This window comes from Stegodyphus dumicola, chromosome 12 (genome assembly GCF_044657685.1).
Source record: "Stegodyphus dumicola isolate Sdum_Otavi_A_Nest chromosome 12, ASM4465768v1".
Lineage (NCBI taxonomy): Eukaryota > Metazoa > Arthropoda > Arachnida > Araneae > Eresidae > Stegodyphus > Stegodyphus dumicola.
The window spans coordinates 25,878,098-25,891,598 of NC_140779.1; the positions used below are offsets into that span (position 1 = coordinate 25,878,098).

General features: G+C 34.8%; 1 protein-coding gene across 1 annotated transcript in view; it reads right to left on the reverse strand.

Moving 5' to 3' along the window:
- The window catches only part of LOC118200424 (uncharacterized), a 154,476-nt gene that overhangs the window by 9,582 nt on the left and 131,393 nt on the right, over positions 1-13,501 (reverse strand). Inside the window, exons 26-27 of the mRNA XM_085827375.1 lie at positions 8,845-8,944; positions 8,280-8,419 (exon numbers count right to left, since the gene is read on the reverse strand). Of these exons, the coding sequence (XP_085683501.1) occupies positions 8,280-8,419; positions 8,845-8,944 (240 nt within the window). The remainder of the gene's footprint in view (positions 1-8,279; positions 8,420-8,844; positions 8,945-13,501) is intronic.

Genomic DNA, 13,501 nt, shown 5'->3' on the forward strand with positions numbered 1-13,501 from the left:
ACTTGAAAACGTATATAAAAGGTCGTATATTCATTTGCAGTTAAAATTAATAACTTAATGAATATTATTTTTTAAGAAATATTCACGAAATTTTCTATGCCATGTTTTAGGTTATCTTGTGCATTTTTTTTACACTGTATTGTAATAATTTGTTAGGATACATTCAAAAAAGAAAGTATTGAAATAAGTAAATAAAAAGGCTGTTATTTATTAACATAAAAAATGTCTTTACAGTTTGAGAAGGAGAGGAATGAAAGGAATGAAAAGATTTAGAAATATAAATAATTCACTAACAAATGTAAATATAATTTAGAAAATTAAAAGACATAAGAAATAATTTTTCCTTAAAACTATAAATATTTCAGAGCTTCCAAACATTATGCAAATGTATTTTTAATTCATTTAAATTACTATCTAATAAAATGAACAGAAAAGCCACAGAAAAAATTTAAATCTCAAAACTTCGTAAATTAAATAAATTACAATTTTGCTGCAACATTACAGAAAACGAATAATTTTTACATATTTATATGTTATCTATAGCAATAATTATAAGAATATTTACATCATTTAATAATATTTACATTATTAGTTATATGTAGATGCATAATAAATAATACATTTACAAATAAAAGCCATCCATATAATGTTTCACAAAAGCGTAAAATCAATAAATTTGCCAACGAAAACCTCAAAACAACTATACATAGAACAGACCATCATTTCTGTCTAATTAGAAAATACTGTGCAAGTTGTACTAGTATACTGAAGCAATAATTAATCGCAATTGATAATTTATTTTGAAAAATTATGTAGTATTATCAAATAATAAGGAAACAGCAAAAGAATTAATAAATTTAAATGTAAAAGATACATTATTGAAAATATATTTGAACTCCATCATATTTAGTACACTATTTTTAAAAAATAAAACAATGCCATTTACATACGCATATCTTTTCATCACGTATTCTTGATTTTTTAAAGTTTCCTTTCATCGATTTTTGTATGCATATTATTTTGAAGAACTTTAGTATAATTGTTTAAACAAATATTTGAAACGGTGCTCATTATTTTTTTAAATCTGCTAGAAAAGGGAATTCCACACATTAAACAAGTTTCATGAACATCAAACATGTTAATGTTTTGTACATATATCTCGGTAACTTTGACCAGTAAAGAATGCTGTTCAACTTCTTTACTGGTTCTTCTTTACTTTCAACTGGAACAACTTTATCTCCTAGATAATCTGCTACATCTATATGAAGCGATACAAAGATACTTTTTTAATTTTAGGATATGGATGAAATCTGAGCAATAGAATATAAATACCAGCAACAGATTTGTGTAAAATAATATTTGAAGTATTTGAAATATTTAATTTATTTGGTAACGTAGAAGAAAAATCCTCAAATGATGCTATGTTGTCCTTTCTCAAAAATTCATTAAAAATATGCTTCTCCATCTTAGCTCTTTTTTCCTCCCTGCTCATCCTCTGAGGGGTTGGACTTTCAGATAAGTATTTTGGACAACCAGAAAAAAATGCATGGGTAAGCATCGTTATTTAATTTAGGATGCCCTCTACACATCTGAATAAAAGTACCTTCGTTTGTTGGTAAATAATCATAGCGAATAATATTATCTTTTCGAAATGTTTTTCACATTGAATAATGTTTTTCACATTGAATTCATCTGCGATCACTTGAAATAAAATTTTTCCTTGGAATTTTTTTGATCCATAAATCCCGTTTTACTGTAAAAATATACAGCACGCAATCAACGTAATAAGAAGTCTTCGCTTGCAGTGTCCACACAATGCAGTGCGAAGGGTGAAAGTTCAGACGCCTTACGTGACGTCAAATCACGTGATTCTGCAGCTGACCAGGCCATCTAATCTCGAAGGCCACGGCTGTACGCAGTATGCTGCGAAAACTCCCATCCCCGTATTTTAAAGAATTCCCGGCTTTTCTTGCATTTTGTTTTTTAGGGCTTTGTGTACAAAATCTCCGTGTTTCTCAATAAGAATTGACATTGATGAATCCGTTTTGCTTACACTTGGGGCAAACACATCCTTCACAATCAAAGATGAAAAGGGTTATGACCTTTCCGAATAGATGATGATGTTAATCCTCATTCCTTTGATTAGGAAATAAAATAACATACCGATACTTCATCATCAGCATGATAACACTTGAGAAACTATTGACGTTTCAGAACAACGTTAAAGACCATTTAAATAAGAAAGAAACCCAACTTGCCTTTAGAAGTAACTAAATGAAAAACCTATGATGTAGAACAAACAAGATGAACGATGAAATTAATACTGCGTATTGGACACGAAGACCTAATTTGACCTTCCGTAAGCTGAGTTCAGAGAAGATCAAATAATTCTTACAGCATAATTGTTTTGAAGTTCCTTTTAATGAATCGAAAACAGAACAAGACAGGTCATGTTGCTGATTGGTAGAAGATAGGTTTGCGAGCACCGAAAACAAAAGACGTAGACAAAAGAGTTGTGACAAAAGAGCCTTGAAAAACACATTTCGTTTTTAATCTTTCAATGCAAAAGAGAAATTTATGTTATTTCCCGAGGTTCTAATGTAAGAAATTGTTCCACATCGCGTTGGGAAATGAAGAAATGAATGGAATTGTTTCAAAAACTACTTCTTTATACACATAGCCAAATGTTCTGAAATTAAGGAAACTCAATAAAATATCCCTCCCACGTCAAATCGTGGCGGGAGGCGATGTTAACTAACAGCTTTGAAGAGTGTTTTTCTTTATATGGTCAACTCCGTTTTTAATATTGAACCTGGAAAGAGAATAATAAACACGTGTCTTATCATTTCCTGAGGCCCCCATCAGTAGTCGAAAGTCAAGACCGCTGAATACTAGTGGTTTGACTGGAATCAAATCCAGGCGAACGGGCTGGCGGCATGGCTAGTGCTCGTAGTTTTCTCATGTGCAAAACGTGTAACGTCAATACAAACCAGTTTCCCTTAGAAAATCCTACACGGAGGCATCCCTTTCTTTAGGCAGACAGTCCATGTGTGCTTTGCCATATTCAAATAAACTAACGTAACCTATTATTTCTTAAGACTTATTTCATGAATTGCTTTTGGTCTTCCGCCAAGCGACGGGAGAATGCTAGAAAATTAGTTTCTCTTGCACGATGAGCTGGTAATCTTAGTTGCGTTATTTTACTTTCCCAGGTGGTGTCTGATTGGCTTTCGAGAACGTGGTACGTCTCTCTCTACCTATGTAAGATGACGTCAGGCGAGGTTGCGCCAGGTGAAAATTTTGATTGATAATTTATGAAAAGGTGAAAATATTATTGAAAAAGGGAAAATAAATTAAGATCTTGTGCAGATTCATTTAATTGATCTAACAGATGATTTTTATTTTAAAGCAACTATCCCTTCCTTCTCATTTTCACCCAAGGTTTTCTTCCAGGATGTTAATAAGCTAGCGTGTGTGTATTCAAACGAGGCAGAAAGAAATAGTATTTAAGGGAAGGTTTTGAAAGGTACTTTTGGAGTGTGTTAGTCAGCTTGAAGGCCACGTTGTTATTTTGAATTATTAGCAATTAGAGTTCTGTGGTGTCGAGTGCTTCTAGCCATTAGACTTGTTTACACCGACTTTTACGAGTCAGAGCCTTCCTGCACGTTATGTTATCCTGTGAGTCGTTAGGCTAAACTTATTACATTTGTTGCTTGTTTAAGTTAAGCCAGTAGTGTTGGCTTTTGTGTACTCCCAAGTGGGGCCATCTGCAAACTTATACTGAGTGAATAAACTGTTCTTTACACAATTCTTTGGATGTGTTTTACTTAAGATTTGAGGATAATTCTTCACAAAGTCTTCTAGGTTTTGTTAGTTTATGTTACCAGAGAAAACGAGACGTTATAATTCGAAAACGCTGGGGAAAGATGTGACTGAAATATATTACTGTGAATTGACGGTGAATTTATTTTCGATTCGTAGAAGAGGAAAAAGAATCTGAAGAAAGGGTAAGAAATGGAGGTTGCTCCGAATTAAAAAAAGTCATGGGGGCGGAGAATGGCTTAACTAAGAGTTCCGACAGAGGGTTTGAGTTTGAAATTAAGATGAAACGATGGAATTGATTAGCCGTGAAGGAAGATCAAATGATTGAGTTAATTATATTTTGAGGCAGGAAAGGAAATACGAAAGGCGACGGATGTATAAAGGAGGTACGAACGGCATGGAACTGGATTGTTTTGTTAGGAAGGAAAAAGAGAATGTTCTTAGAGAACACCAAAGAGAACTCTTCGGTGAGAAAGAGACAGCTACCAACATGACTGGCTACTATGTGTACTTTCAAGTTTATGATACGCGCAGTGCGCTTGAAAAAGTGTAAATCTGAAAATAGAAATCCGACTGCGATAAATGATGTGAACGCGTCATCTTCAGCTAGAAACCAGCTTGTGCCTTTGGGTTCAGCTTAGTAACCCTACACGTAGTACCGAGTTTTCACTTGGCAGCCATACAAGTAGTGACCCTGCATTTATTATCCCTAAAGACACTCTTACTCAGAGTGAAGAACCTGTATATCTCGGTACTGCTGTGCTCCAGTTGCATTTTAGGCTATGCACAGATATTTAAATCGATTTATATCTGTCTGACTAGACTGTTAGCCCATTTTTGCTTAATATTTAGTTTCTTGTGCAAGTATGAGTTATTTAGTGTGTTCACGTTTTCTCTGATTAAAAATAAATCAGTTCTTAAATTCCGAATTAACATCCTACTAATCACAAACAATGGCAGTTCCGATTCTGAATTTCCCCACAGATTTCTATGGATTATGTGATTTCTCCTCTTGAATGTGCACGAGATTATTGCTTGCTCGCATAAAAGTTACGTTTATTAGGCAATTACTTGCTATCTGAGATGGTAATTTGCTCTCTATTGCCTCAAGAAGCGCCTTCTGGTTCTTTATAGCATATTGATGTGTATCTGACAGCACAGTGCAGTACAGAACACTAGGGAGAACGGGCTCCCAGACCTGTCTTATTAGATGTCTTATACGGTTATAATGCTCCAACCCCTAGAGGGGTACAAGGAGGCTGTCATTCTTGTCGGGATGGCAGAGACGTGACACAATACATTATTGGAAAATGAAATCCTTTATTATATAGAAGCACGACTTTTATGTACAAAAATTTACATGACGTTGATACTATATGATTTAAGAAAATAACTCCAATGAAACACAGTTGTTTAATACCTTACAAATTAATCAGCCACGCTGGCTAAAATCGAAACTCGAACTCAGGCGTAAACAGGCAGGCAGCTGATTGGCTGACCGCAGCCAGAGACATGACAGAGGCATAGGCCCCTGGTCAACCTATGGAGACAGGAAGTTTATTCTTACCTTTATGGATCATTCCAGGGGGGCAGAAATGCACAAGGTCTGGAAACAAGACACTAGCCAAGATGAAATCGCCAACAAAGAGAAAACAGAACAATGTGGTCTGTCCCCCATTGATGACCAAGGGGAGCCAAACCCCCAAGTACAAGCTTCGATATCTAACCATGTAACGTCTCCACAACCAAGGGGCAGACAAGACAGTGCCAGTACGGTCCCTGCCGAGCCTGAACCTACGACTGTATAAAATATGGTTTTAGTGACTGTGAAGACTGATTATTTTCCCCAGAAGTCAAGTCTGTCTAGGTACAGGTACATTTTCTACTACGTTCATCATGATATTTTGTCTCATGCAGTCCGCTGTTTCAAATGACTTTTTAACAGAAGGGAGTCCTTCCCTTAGTGAACCCCGCGGGAGCATGTGTCTGACAGTTTGCTAACAGATTATGATGGCAGGTGCCCTTACGTTACATTAATATTGGTTTTCATCAAATACTTTGCATAAACTGGATCAGTGTCATTATCAGAAAATAGCATTTCATTACATTTCAGTAGCTTTTTTTAGCATTACTATACCTGACCTGCTTCTAACCAGCGAACAGCTTTTGAAACAGTCCACTTTGATAAAGCCTTCTGTTGAAAAGCGGACTGCATGAGACAAAATATCATGATAAACGTAGTAGAAAATTTACTTTTGGTTCAATATGACATTTACTCATATTCATTAATTTACATAGTCACTAATTTACATAAAATATAAGATTGTTGCTGCTCTCCACGGCGTATTCTACATTTCAGTACGATACAACTTGATTGGCTTGCGAAATGTCACTTAATTTCTAGTAATTATTTTGAGTGTAGAACAAATTCAAAACAGTGTAATAATATAAAGTTTACAGTAAAATTTGTTACAGCTGGATATTTAACTGCGAAACACGTAGCTTAAAATATCTTTCTTAATAAAATTAAGTTTTTAATTAATCAAAAAATAATTAAAGCCCCAAAACACTGGTAATCCGTTCAGAACCTTACGGCTGCAGAGGTTAATTGTGACAGATTTTAGTTTTCCGCTAAGGCAGATAGTTCAAATATGCTTTTTGCCATTATTTAATAATGTAACATGAGGTCTTCACGAATAACTTAGTTTTAAGTTGAATCCATTTAATGTATGTAATTTATAATTTGGAGGATCCATAGATGATTTGCGTATAATACACACATAAGTTGAAAGACAAAGAGACATGAGCCGAATTTCAAGGAGAATTTGGATAAGTAGTTATAGAAATAATTCCATTCTTGCTGTAATTACTTATGTAATCCTTATGTATGATACTAATTTTTTAGTATCATGCATAAGAATTTATTCAGTACTATTATTAAATTTGTTTGTACTATAGAGGCCGTTCGTACATTTTTTAGATGACTTTGCTTCGCTATGAAAAAAACCACCTGCTTGGAATTTTTTTTTTTTTTTTTACCTGCAACTATATGTTTGAAAGTATAAATTATGGTTTGCTATTTAACAATTTTGTTAGAAGCAATGGACGGAAGGCTATGTTTGGGCTCTTTCCGAAGAAAATTATTCGTATTTAGTTACGAAAAAATGCCGCGAAAGCCATTATGTTTCGATATCTATAGCAACGATAGATAATATTGTTAGTAATAAAGGAAAAAAAAAAGGCGTCAAAATTTGGCTACAAGGAGGAAAATTCTTCAAATACGCAGCCAAGTGAAAAACGGAATGTTTTGAATGTTGCAAAGGTAAGAACATTAATGTCAAAAGCAATGCTCAACGCCAAAGGGCAGTTGCGTAAATGCTGATTTGAATCTTAAAAAGGCGAAAATAACGCATGCGCATCGCCTTTGTCAACGACATCGCCGAAAGCAGAACGCGCTGCAGAATTCTCTATGAGAAACAATTATTCGGACAAAAATGGGTAAAAGTTGCCACAGTAGATGAATCTTGGATATATTTATCTGACAGCAATAAAAAGATATCCATTTGTTACCATTAAAGGGTTCAAGGGATCTGAAGAATTTAAATGGATTTATGATTGTTGCTGGTTTTTGATAAAACAGCAAATAAAATTTAAATATGTAGACGCATTAGGTATTTTTTGGAAGCAGAAGAAGTGAAAAATGATCAACGTCTTCGCCAGGAATCGAACCACGGACCTTTGGAATACGCGCTCAGAGTGCTGACCACTTAGTCTAATGCTAAGATGGCGGGAGAAATACCTTATAAAGAGAATGAAGAAAACTGTTAAGGTCAAATCCACATAGTATCAGGAACATATTTTGTACACAATTTTCAAATATCATATACCTTCTCTTTACCCTCACTGCCATTGATCAGTAGAACTGCCTCAAGACAAAGCAAGCAGCTGCAAAGCATACCGAAATCCACTATAAATTTCCTCGAAAAAGATGGAGCAGGAAATGTGTATCAAGGCCATGCCCCTCTTTAATATTGCTGCTAAATTCCTGTTACATCATCTACGAAGTTTTGCGCTTTTGGACGCTTAAAAAGCGGATTGTCCAGACGTCCTTTCCTAAGTACAGCTTGAACTTATTCCTCTTGAACAGCTTTCCTAAGTCCAGCTTGGACTTAGAAAAGCAGTTCAAGACGAATGGGATAAAATACCTCTTTCGCTACTAAAAAAAAGCTTTATTGTCTTTGAAATTACGGTATATAAAGAGAGTCAAGAAAATGGGTTAGCAAATGCAACATTTAAAACTCAACAATTTCAGGTACACCATTTCTGTACACATAATGAAAATCGTCTAAAACATGTTCGAACAGCCTTAGTAGACATTAAGTCAGGCATATGAATAATTAGTTATGTGCGCATAGTTTAAGAACAAAACAACATTCTAAATTTAAAACTTTTCTTACGAATGCTATTTCGTCTCTTCAGGCATTTTCCGAAAGACTGAAGTTCTTGAGTAGCAGTAGCTATTAAATCTTTATAGTCATTGTATAAGCATATGTCGTCTATCTTCTGAATCGCGCATCTTTGACACTTCTTCATGGTCCTAAAATCAAACAGAATATTACGAAAATTTGTGCTTTAAAATAAATAAAACGAGTAAAATAGTTCGCTTTGGATACTGAAGTGCGATGTATAAACATCAGTATTATTAAGCAATTTTTAAAATTAAAGTTCTAATGGATTATAACAGAAATATTCGTTTCTTAATGAAGTATAATTAACATTTATTTCATGAAATTTTAATTTCTTCTGTTTTTAAATAATTAAAAAGGTTTTGGTAAATATAAATACAAAATATTAACCAAAGAAAGTGCTTAATACATCAGTTCTTTTTCTTTGTTGCATTTTAAATTCAACAAAGCTTCTGAAACACAGAGTAAAACGAACCGTCTAGTTGCTTTCAACACCAAATCATTTATTCTTAATTTTAATCCGAAGGGGAAAAATTGGCTTTGCAGGAAATCATACTTTAAAGTATTATCCTCTTCTTCAGAATTCAAAATTTCGTCTTCGACGCAAGCAGAATCATAAGATAAGCTTTTTGCTGGGCAAGAATTCAAATGGTAACCTGAAAAAAAAAAAAAAAAAAAAAAAAAAAAAAAAAAAAAAAAATGCACTGATATCAATATTTTATGTTTATGGATCAAGTAATAGATTACTATAAACATAGCCTAATAACATGAATGGAGGATAAATTTATGTTTGCTTCACTTTCTTCTTCTTTTTGTGTACTGAATTCTTGCAGAGAGTTCTGAAAACATTATTTGACAATATTTCGTAGGAAACTTAAGCGCTGTCGACCGGAGATTATATTTTCGCAAAGATATCATTATAAACTTATATAAATGTTTGTATGCATTTTTACTTCTATATAGGTTATATAATCCTATAAACCTGTATCTGTGTATACACATGTATAATTCTATAATAAACTGAAGTGACAAAAGTCATGGGATAGCAATATGCAAATATACAGATGGCAGTAGTATCGCGTAGAAAATGTATAAATGCGAAGTGCTTTGGCAGGGCTTTCATTTGTGTTCAAGTTATTCATGTTAAGAGGCTTTGACGTGATTATGGCCGTACGATGAGAATTAACGGACTTTGAACGCGGAATGGTAGTTGGAGCTAGACGCATGGGTCATTCCATTTCGGATATCGTTAGAGAATTCAACATTCCGAGATCCACAGTGTCAAGAGTGTGCCGAGAGTATCTAATTTCAGGCATAACATCCCACCATGGACAGCGCAGTGGCCGACCACCTGCACTTAACGACCGAGACCAGCGACGTCTGCGTAGAGTTGTCAATGTTCACAGGCAAGCAACTCTGCGTCAAATAACTGCAGAAATCAATGTGGGACGTACAAGGGACGTGTCCGATAGGACAGTGCCGCGAAATTTGTCTTCCTTGGCCTATGCCAGCAGAAAACCGACTCGAGTGCCTTTACTGACAGCACGACATCGCCTGCAGCGACTCTCGTGGGCTCGTGAGCATATCGGTTGGTCCCTAAACGAATGGAAAACCGTGGCTTGGTCAGATGAGTCACGATTTCAGTTGGTAAGAGCTGATGGTAGGGTTCGAGTGTGGCGCAGACCCCACGAAGCCATGGACCCAAGTTGTCCATGGACCAAGCACTGTTCAAGCTGGTGGTGGTTCCATAATGGTCTGGGCTGTTTTTACATGGCATGGACTCGGTCCTCTGGTGCAACTGAATCGATCATTGACTGGAAATGGATACCTTCAGCTACTTGGAGATCACTTACAGCCATTCATGGACTTCACGTACTCAAACAACGATGGGATATTTATGGATGACAATGCGCCATGTCACCGGGCCACAATTGTTCGCGATTGGTTAGAAGAACATTCTGGACAGTTCCAGCGAATGATCTGGCCACCTAGATGGCCCGACATGAATCCCATCGAACATTTATGTGACGTCATCGAGAGGTCAGTTCGTGCCCTAAACCTTTCACCGTCAACACTTTCACAATTATGGACGTCTATAGAGGCAGCATGGCTCAATATTCCTGCAGGGGACTTCCAACGACTTGTTGAGTCCCTGCCACGTCGAGTTGCTGCACTTCGCCGGGAAAAAAGGGGACCGACAAAATATTAGGAGGTATCACATGACTTTTGTCACTTCAGTGTATATGTATAAGTAAAGAGGAAGCTAACCTACTTTACAGTTAGTCTTTTTAGAAGGAAAACTATAAACCTGATAATTCATCAATACTAAAAGGGAAAAAACCTTGAATAATTGCCGATCTAAAATCGACTTACAGGAAACTTCCGAAAAACCCTTTACAGGAAAATAAGTAGTTACTTTACGGGAACCACGTATTTTCCGGTAAAGGTTTTAGTCGTTTTTAGATTAGTAATTTTTCAAGGTTTTTTTTGGTACTTTTCCATTTCGCCGGCACAAATCTCGCCAAAGGACTTTGTTAGTGACAACACACAGTATACACATAAAAATGTTAACAAATGTTAGTTCTAAGAATTTTTATTTTGAAGGCATAAACATTTTAATATGGTTTAAAATTTTGTAAAAAAGCCAATAAATAAAGATAATAAATTTGTAAAAAGACATTAATTTAAGAATTTACTATGCTCTCATGTTTCAACATCCTGATTCGCCGGTTCGCATCACGTGATCCCAAGTGATCTCATCTCACGTAAACTACGCTACAAAAATATAATTATCTCAGTAATTATCTACATTAATTTCAAGTTAAATCTTAATTTGGAATCCAAGTTTAAATGCAAGGATTATTTTAATTCGTACGAATAGCTTACTCAGAAATTATGTAAACCCGCAGTGCTTTACTTCGCTAGCGCATTCTCATTAGAATGGATGAATTTAACACTTAATTTTGCCTTTTCTGTATTTTCGCCTTCGGGTGAGCGATGTGATTGCATCCTAATTGACTTAAGTACCGCGAATTGTCTTAAGGAATAAAATTTAATTATCTTTGTAAATATTCTATGTAATTGTATGCCAATATTGAAAGAAACAATCAATCTGATAAGAAATGGCTGCGACTTGTTTTGGAAAATGAGGCGTAAAAGGTTACCAGCGAAGATATTCAGTTTGTCACCAGTTGTACCATTATTGGCGTATTATTTATCTTCAACTTATTCGACCTATCATGTTGTGTGGCTCCCCAGTTTGGGCGGCTGCCGCCAGGAATAATAGAAAACCCTTTCAAGTATTACAGAACAAGATAATAAGAATCATGACTGGAGCACCTTGGTTTGTCCGAAATTCAGTACTCCACAATGACCTCAAAATTACTACAATAGATGAAGAGATCTTTAAATCTGTACACAAATTCTATGAAAACCTTGATACTCCTCATTCTGCCATAATTCAAGATATAGGAAACTACAATTTTACTATAGATCAACCTTATAAGCGACCACGTACCATACATCATAATGTACGCTGGTAGAGTTGTATATATTCATCTGTAAATATTCATTTTAATTATTAACTTTTGCTTCAACTTATTGCTTGAACTTTTGAACTTAAAAGCATTAGTTAAACCATCTATTTAATCTAGAAATTGTTCATTTATTCAAGCCTTACTATTGGTCCAGGAGGACACACCAATATATTCAAGATATTTATCTCTTTTTTACCTATTATGCATCAGTTTACGAAACTTTAATTTATTTCAAGTATTTTACTCTACATTACTCAACTAAAATGTATCTGCACTTGTAAATAGGCTTATATTATTAAAAAATGCGCAAATTATGAATACTACAGCTCTTTTTCCCTGACCAATCAACATCATGGGATAGGCCACGTGATCAACACTTCGACTGGATGCTAAACATCCTCCTTTAGTTCACTCTCTCGCACCTAGATGGTGCCACCTCTGGTTACTTTTCCGACAATTCTCAACACAAAAAAGTTTTTCCCTTTTTACTCATATATGCCCAATATGGATAAATACTCCACCATTCTTCAAAGCCTTAAATGGATGGCTTTAAACAGGTCGAGTAATGTACTTTAATTAGTACGGTACTTGAATGAAAATGTTATGACCTGACCTGGACGCCTATTCTATGATCACTGGATCTGTCTACAACTTAAGCGAACAAAAGACCCAAAGAAACCGGTATGGACAGCTATCAACAACTTATCGGAGAAAGCCATTCTGTGGTCCTCAGTTGGTGGGCGGGTGGGTCCATTTAACTTTACTGAAAGGGGACAAGGCTTCAAGGAGCTTTAGACCAATCGCAGTACAGACGAGTGACGAAATTTATAGCGCGCGCTGGCTGAAGTTCTAGGAATATTCTCCCATTATTTCACTAACTCACACGCTGCATTTGTAGTTCGAAAAAAATTGCACAAAACAGTATTATGACCAACACGCAGCGGAATATGCTGCTGTGTTATGTGAAGGAAAATTCCGTTTTTTAAGGGGAAGCTTAACTCAGGAATTTAGAGCTAAGAAATAAAGAGTGATATGGGACACCACGAAAGCAATGGTAAATAGATAAAAGTAAATGAATTAAACTTACTTCAAATCCTTTTAGAAATAAACAATTTTAATCATTTAAATTTATAATATGATTAATTTGCATTACAATCTAATAGCAAACTAAGTTTTTTTTTCTTCTTCTTTTTTTTTTTTTTTCCATGCTTACATTAAAACTGTTTTCCCGCAATTTATTTTACAGTTACTATTGGAAAAATATTTCTTTACATAATAAATTAGAAAGAAAATATTTCTTTCTTAATATTTCTTACCTTTTTTTTTATTTTCCTTTACTATGAAAATTATTTCTTTCAGGAAAAGAAATAAAATTCACTCGCTATTACAGTATGGCCGATTGCTGCTGCATTCAACTATCACACACGCATCAAAATGCTTTATTTTAAATAATTTATTCTATAATTAACATGAAAGAAAATATTTTTTCAATATAAAATATATAACCAAAATTAAACTAATCTATTCTGTATGTGTGATTAATTCGTTTTGCAATTTTTGTCACACAATTACTAACACCTTTTTTTTTTTAATATTACATTGCTGTTACTTGAATTTTTTATATATATAAGAACTGCTCAGTTTAAATATTCTGACCTGACCATTATTGGCGACTTT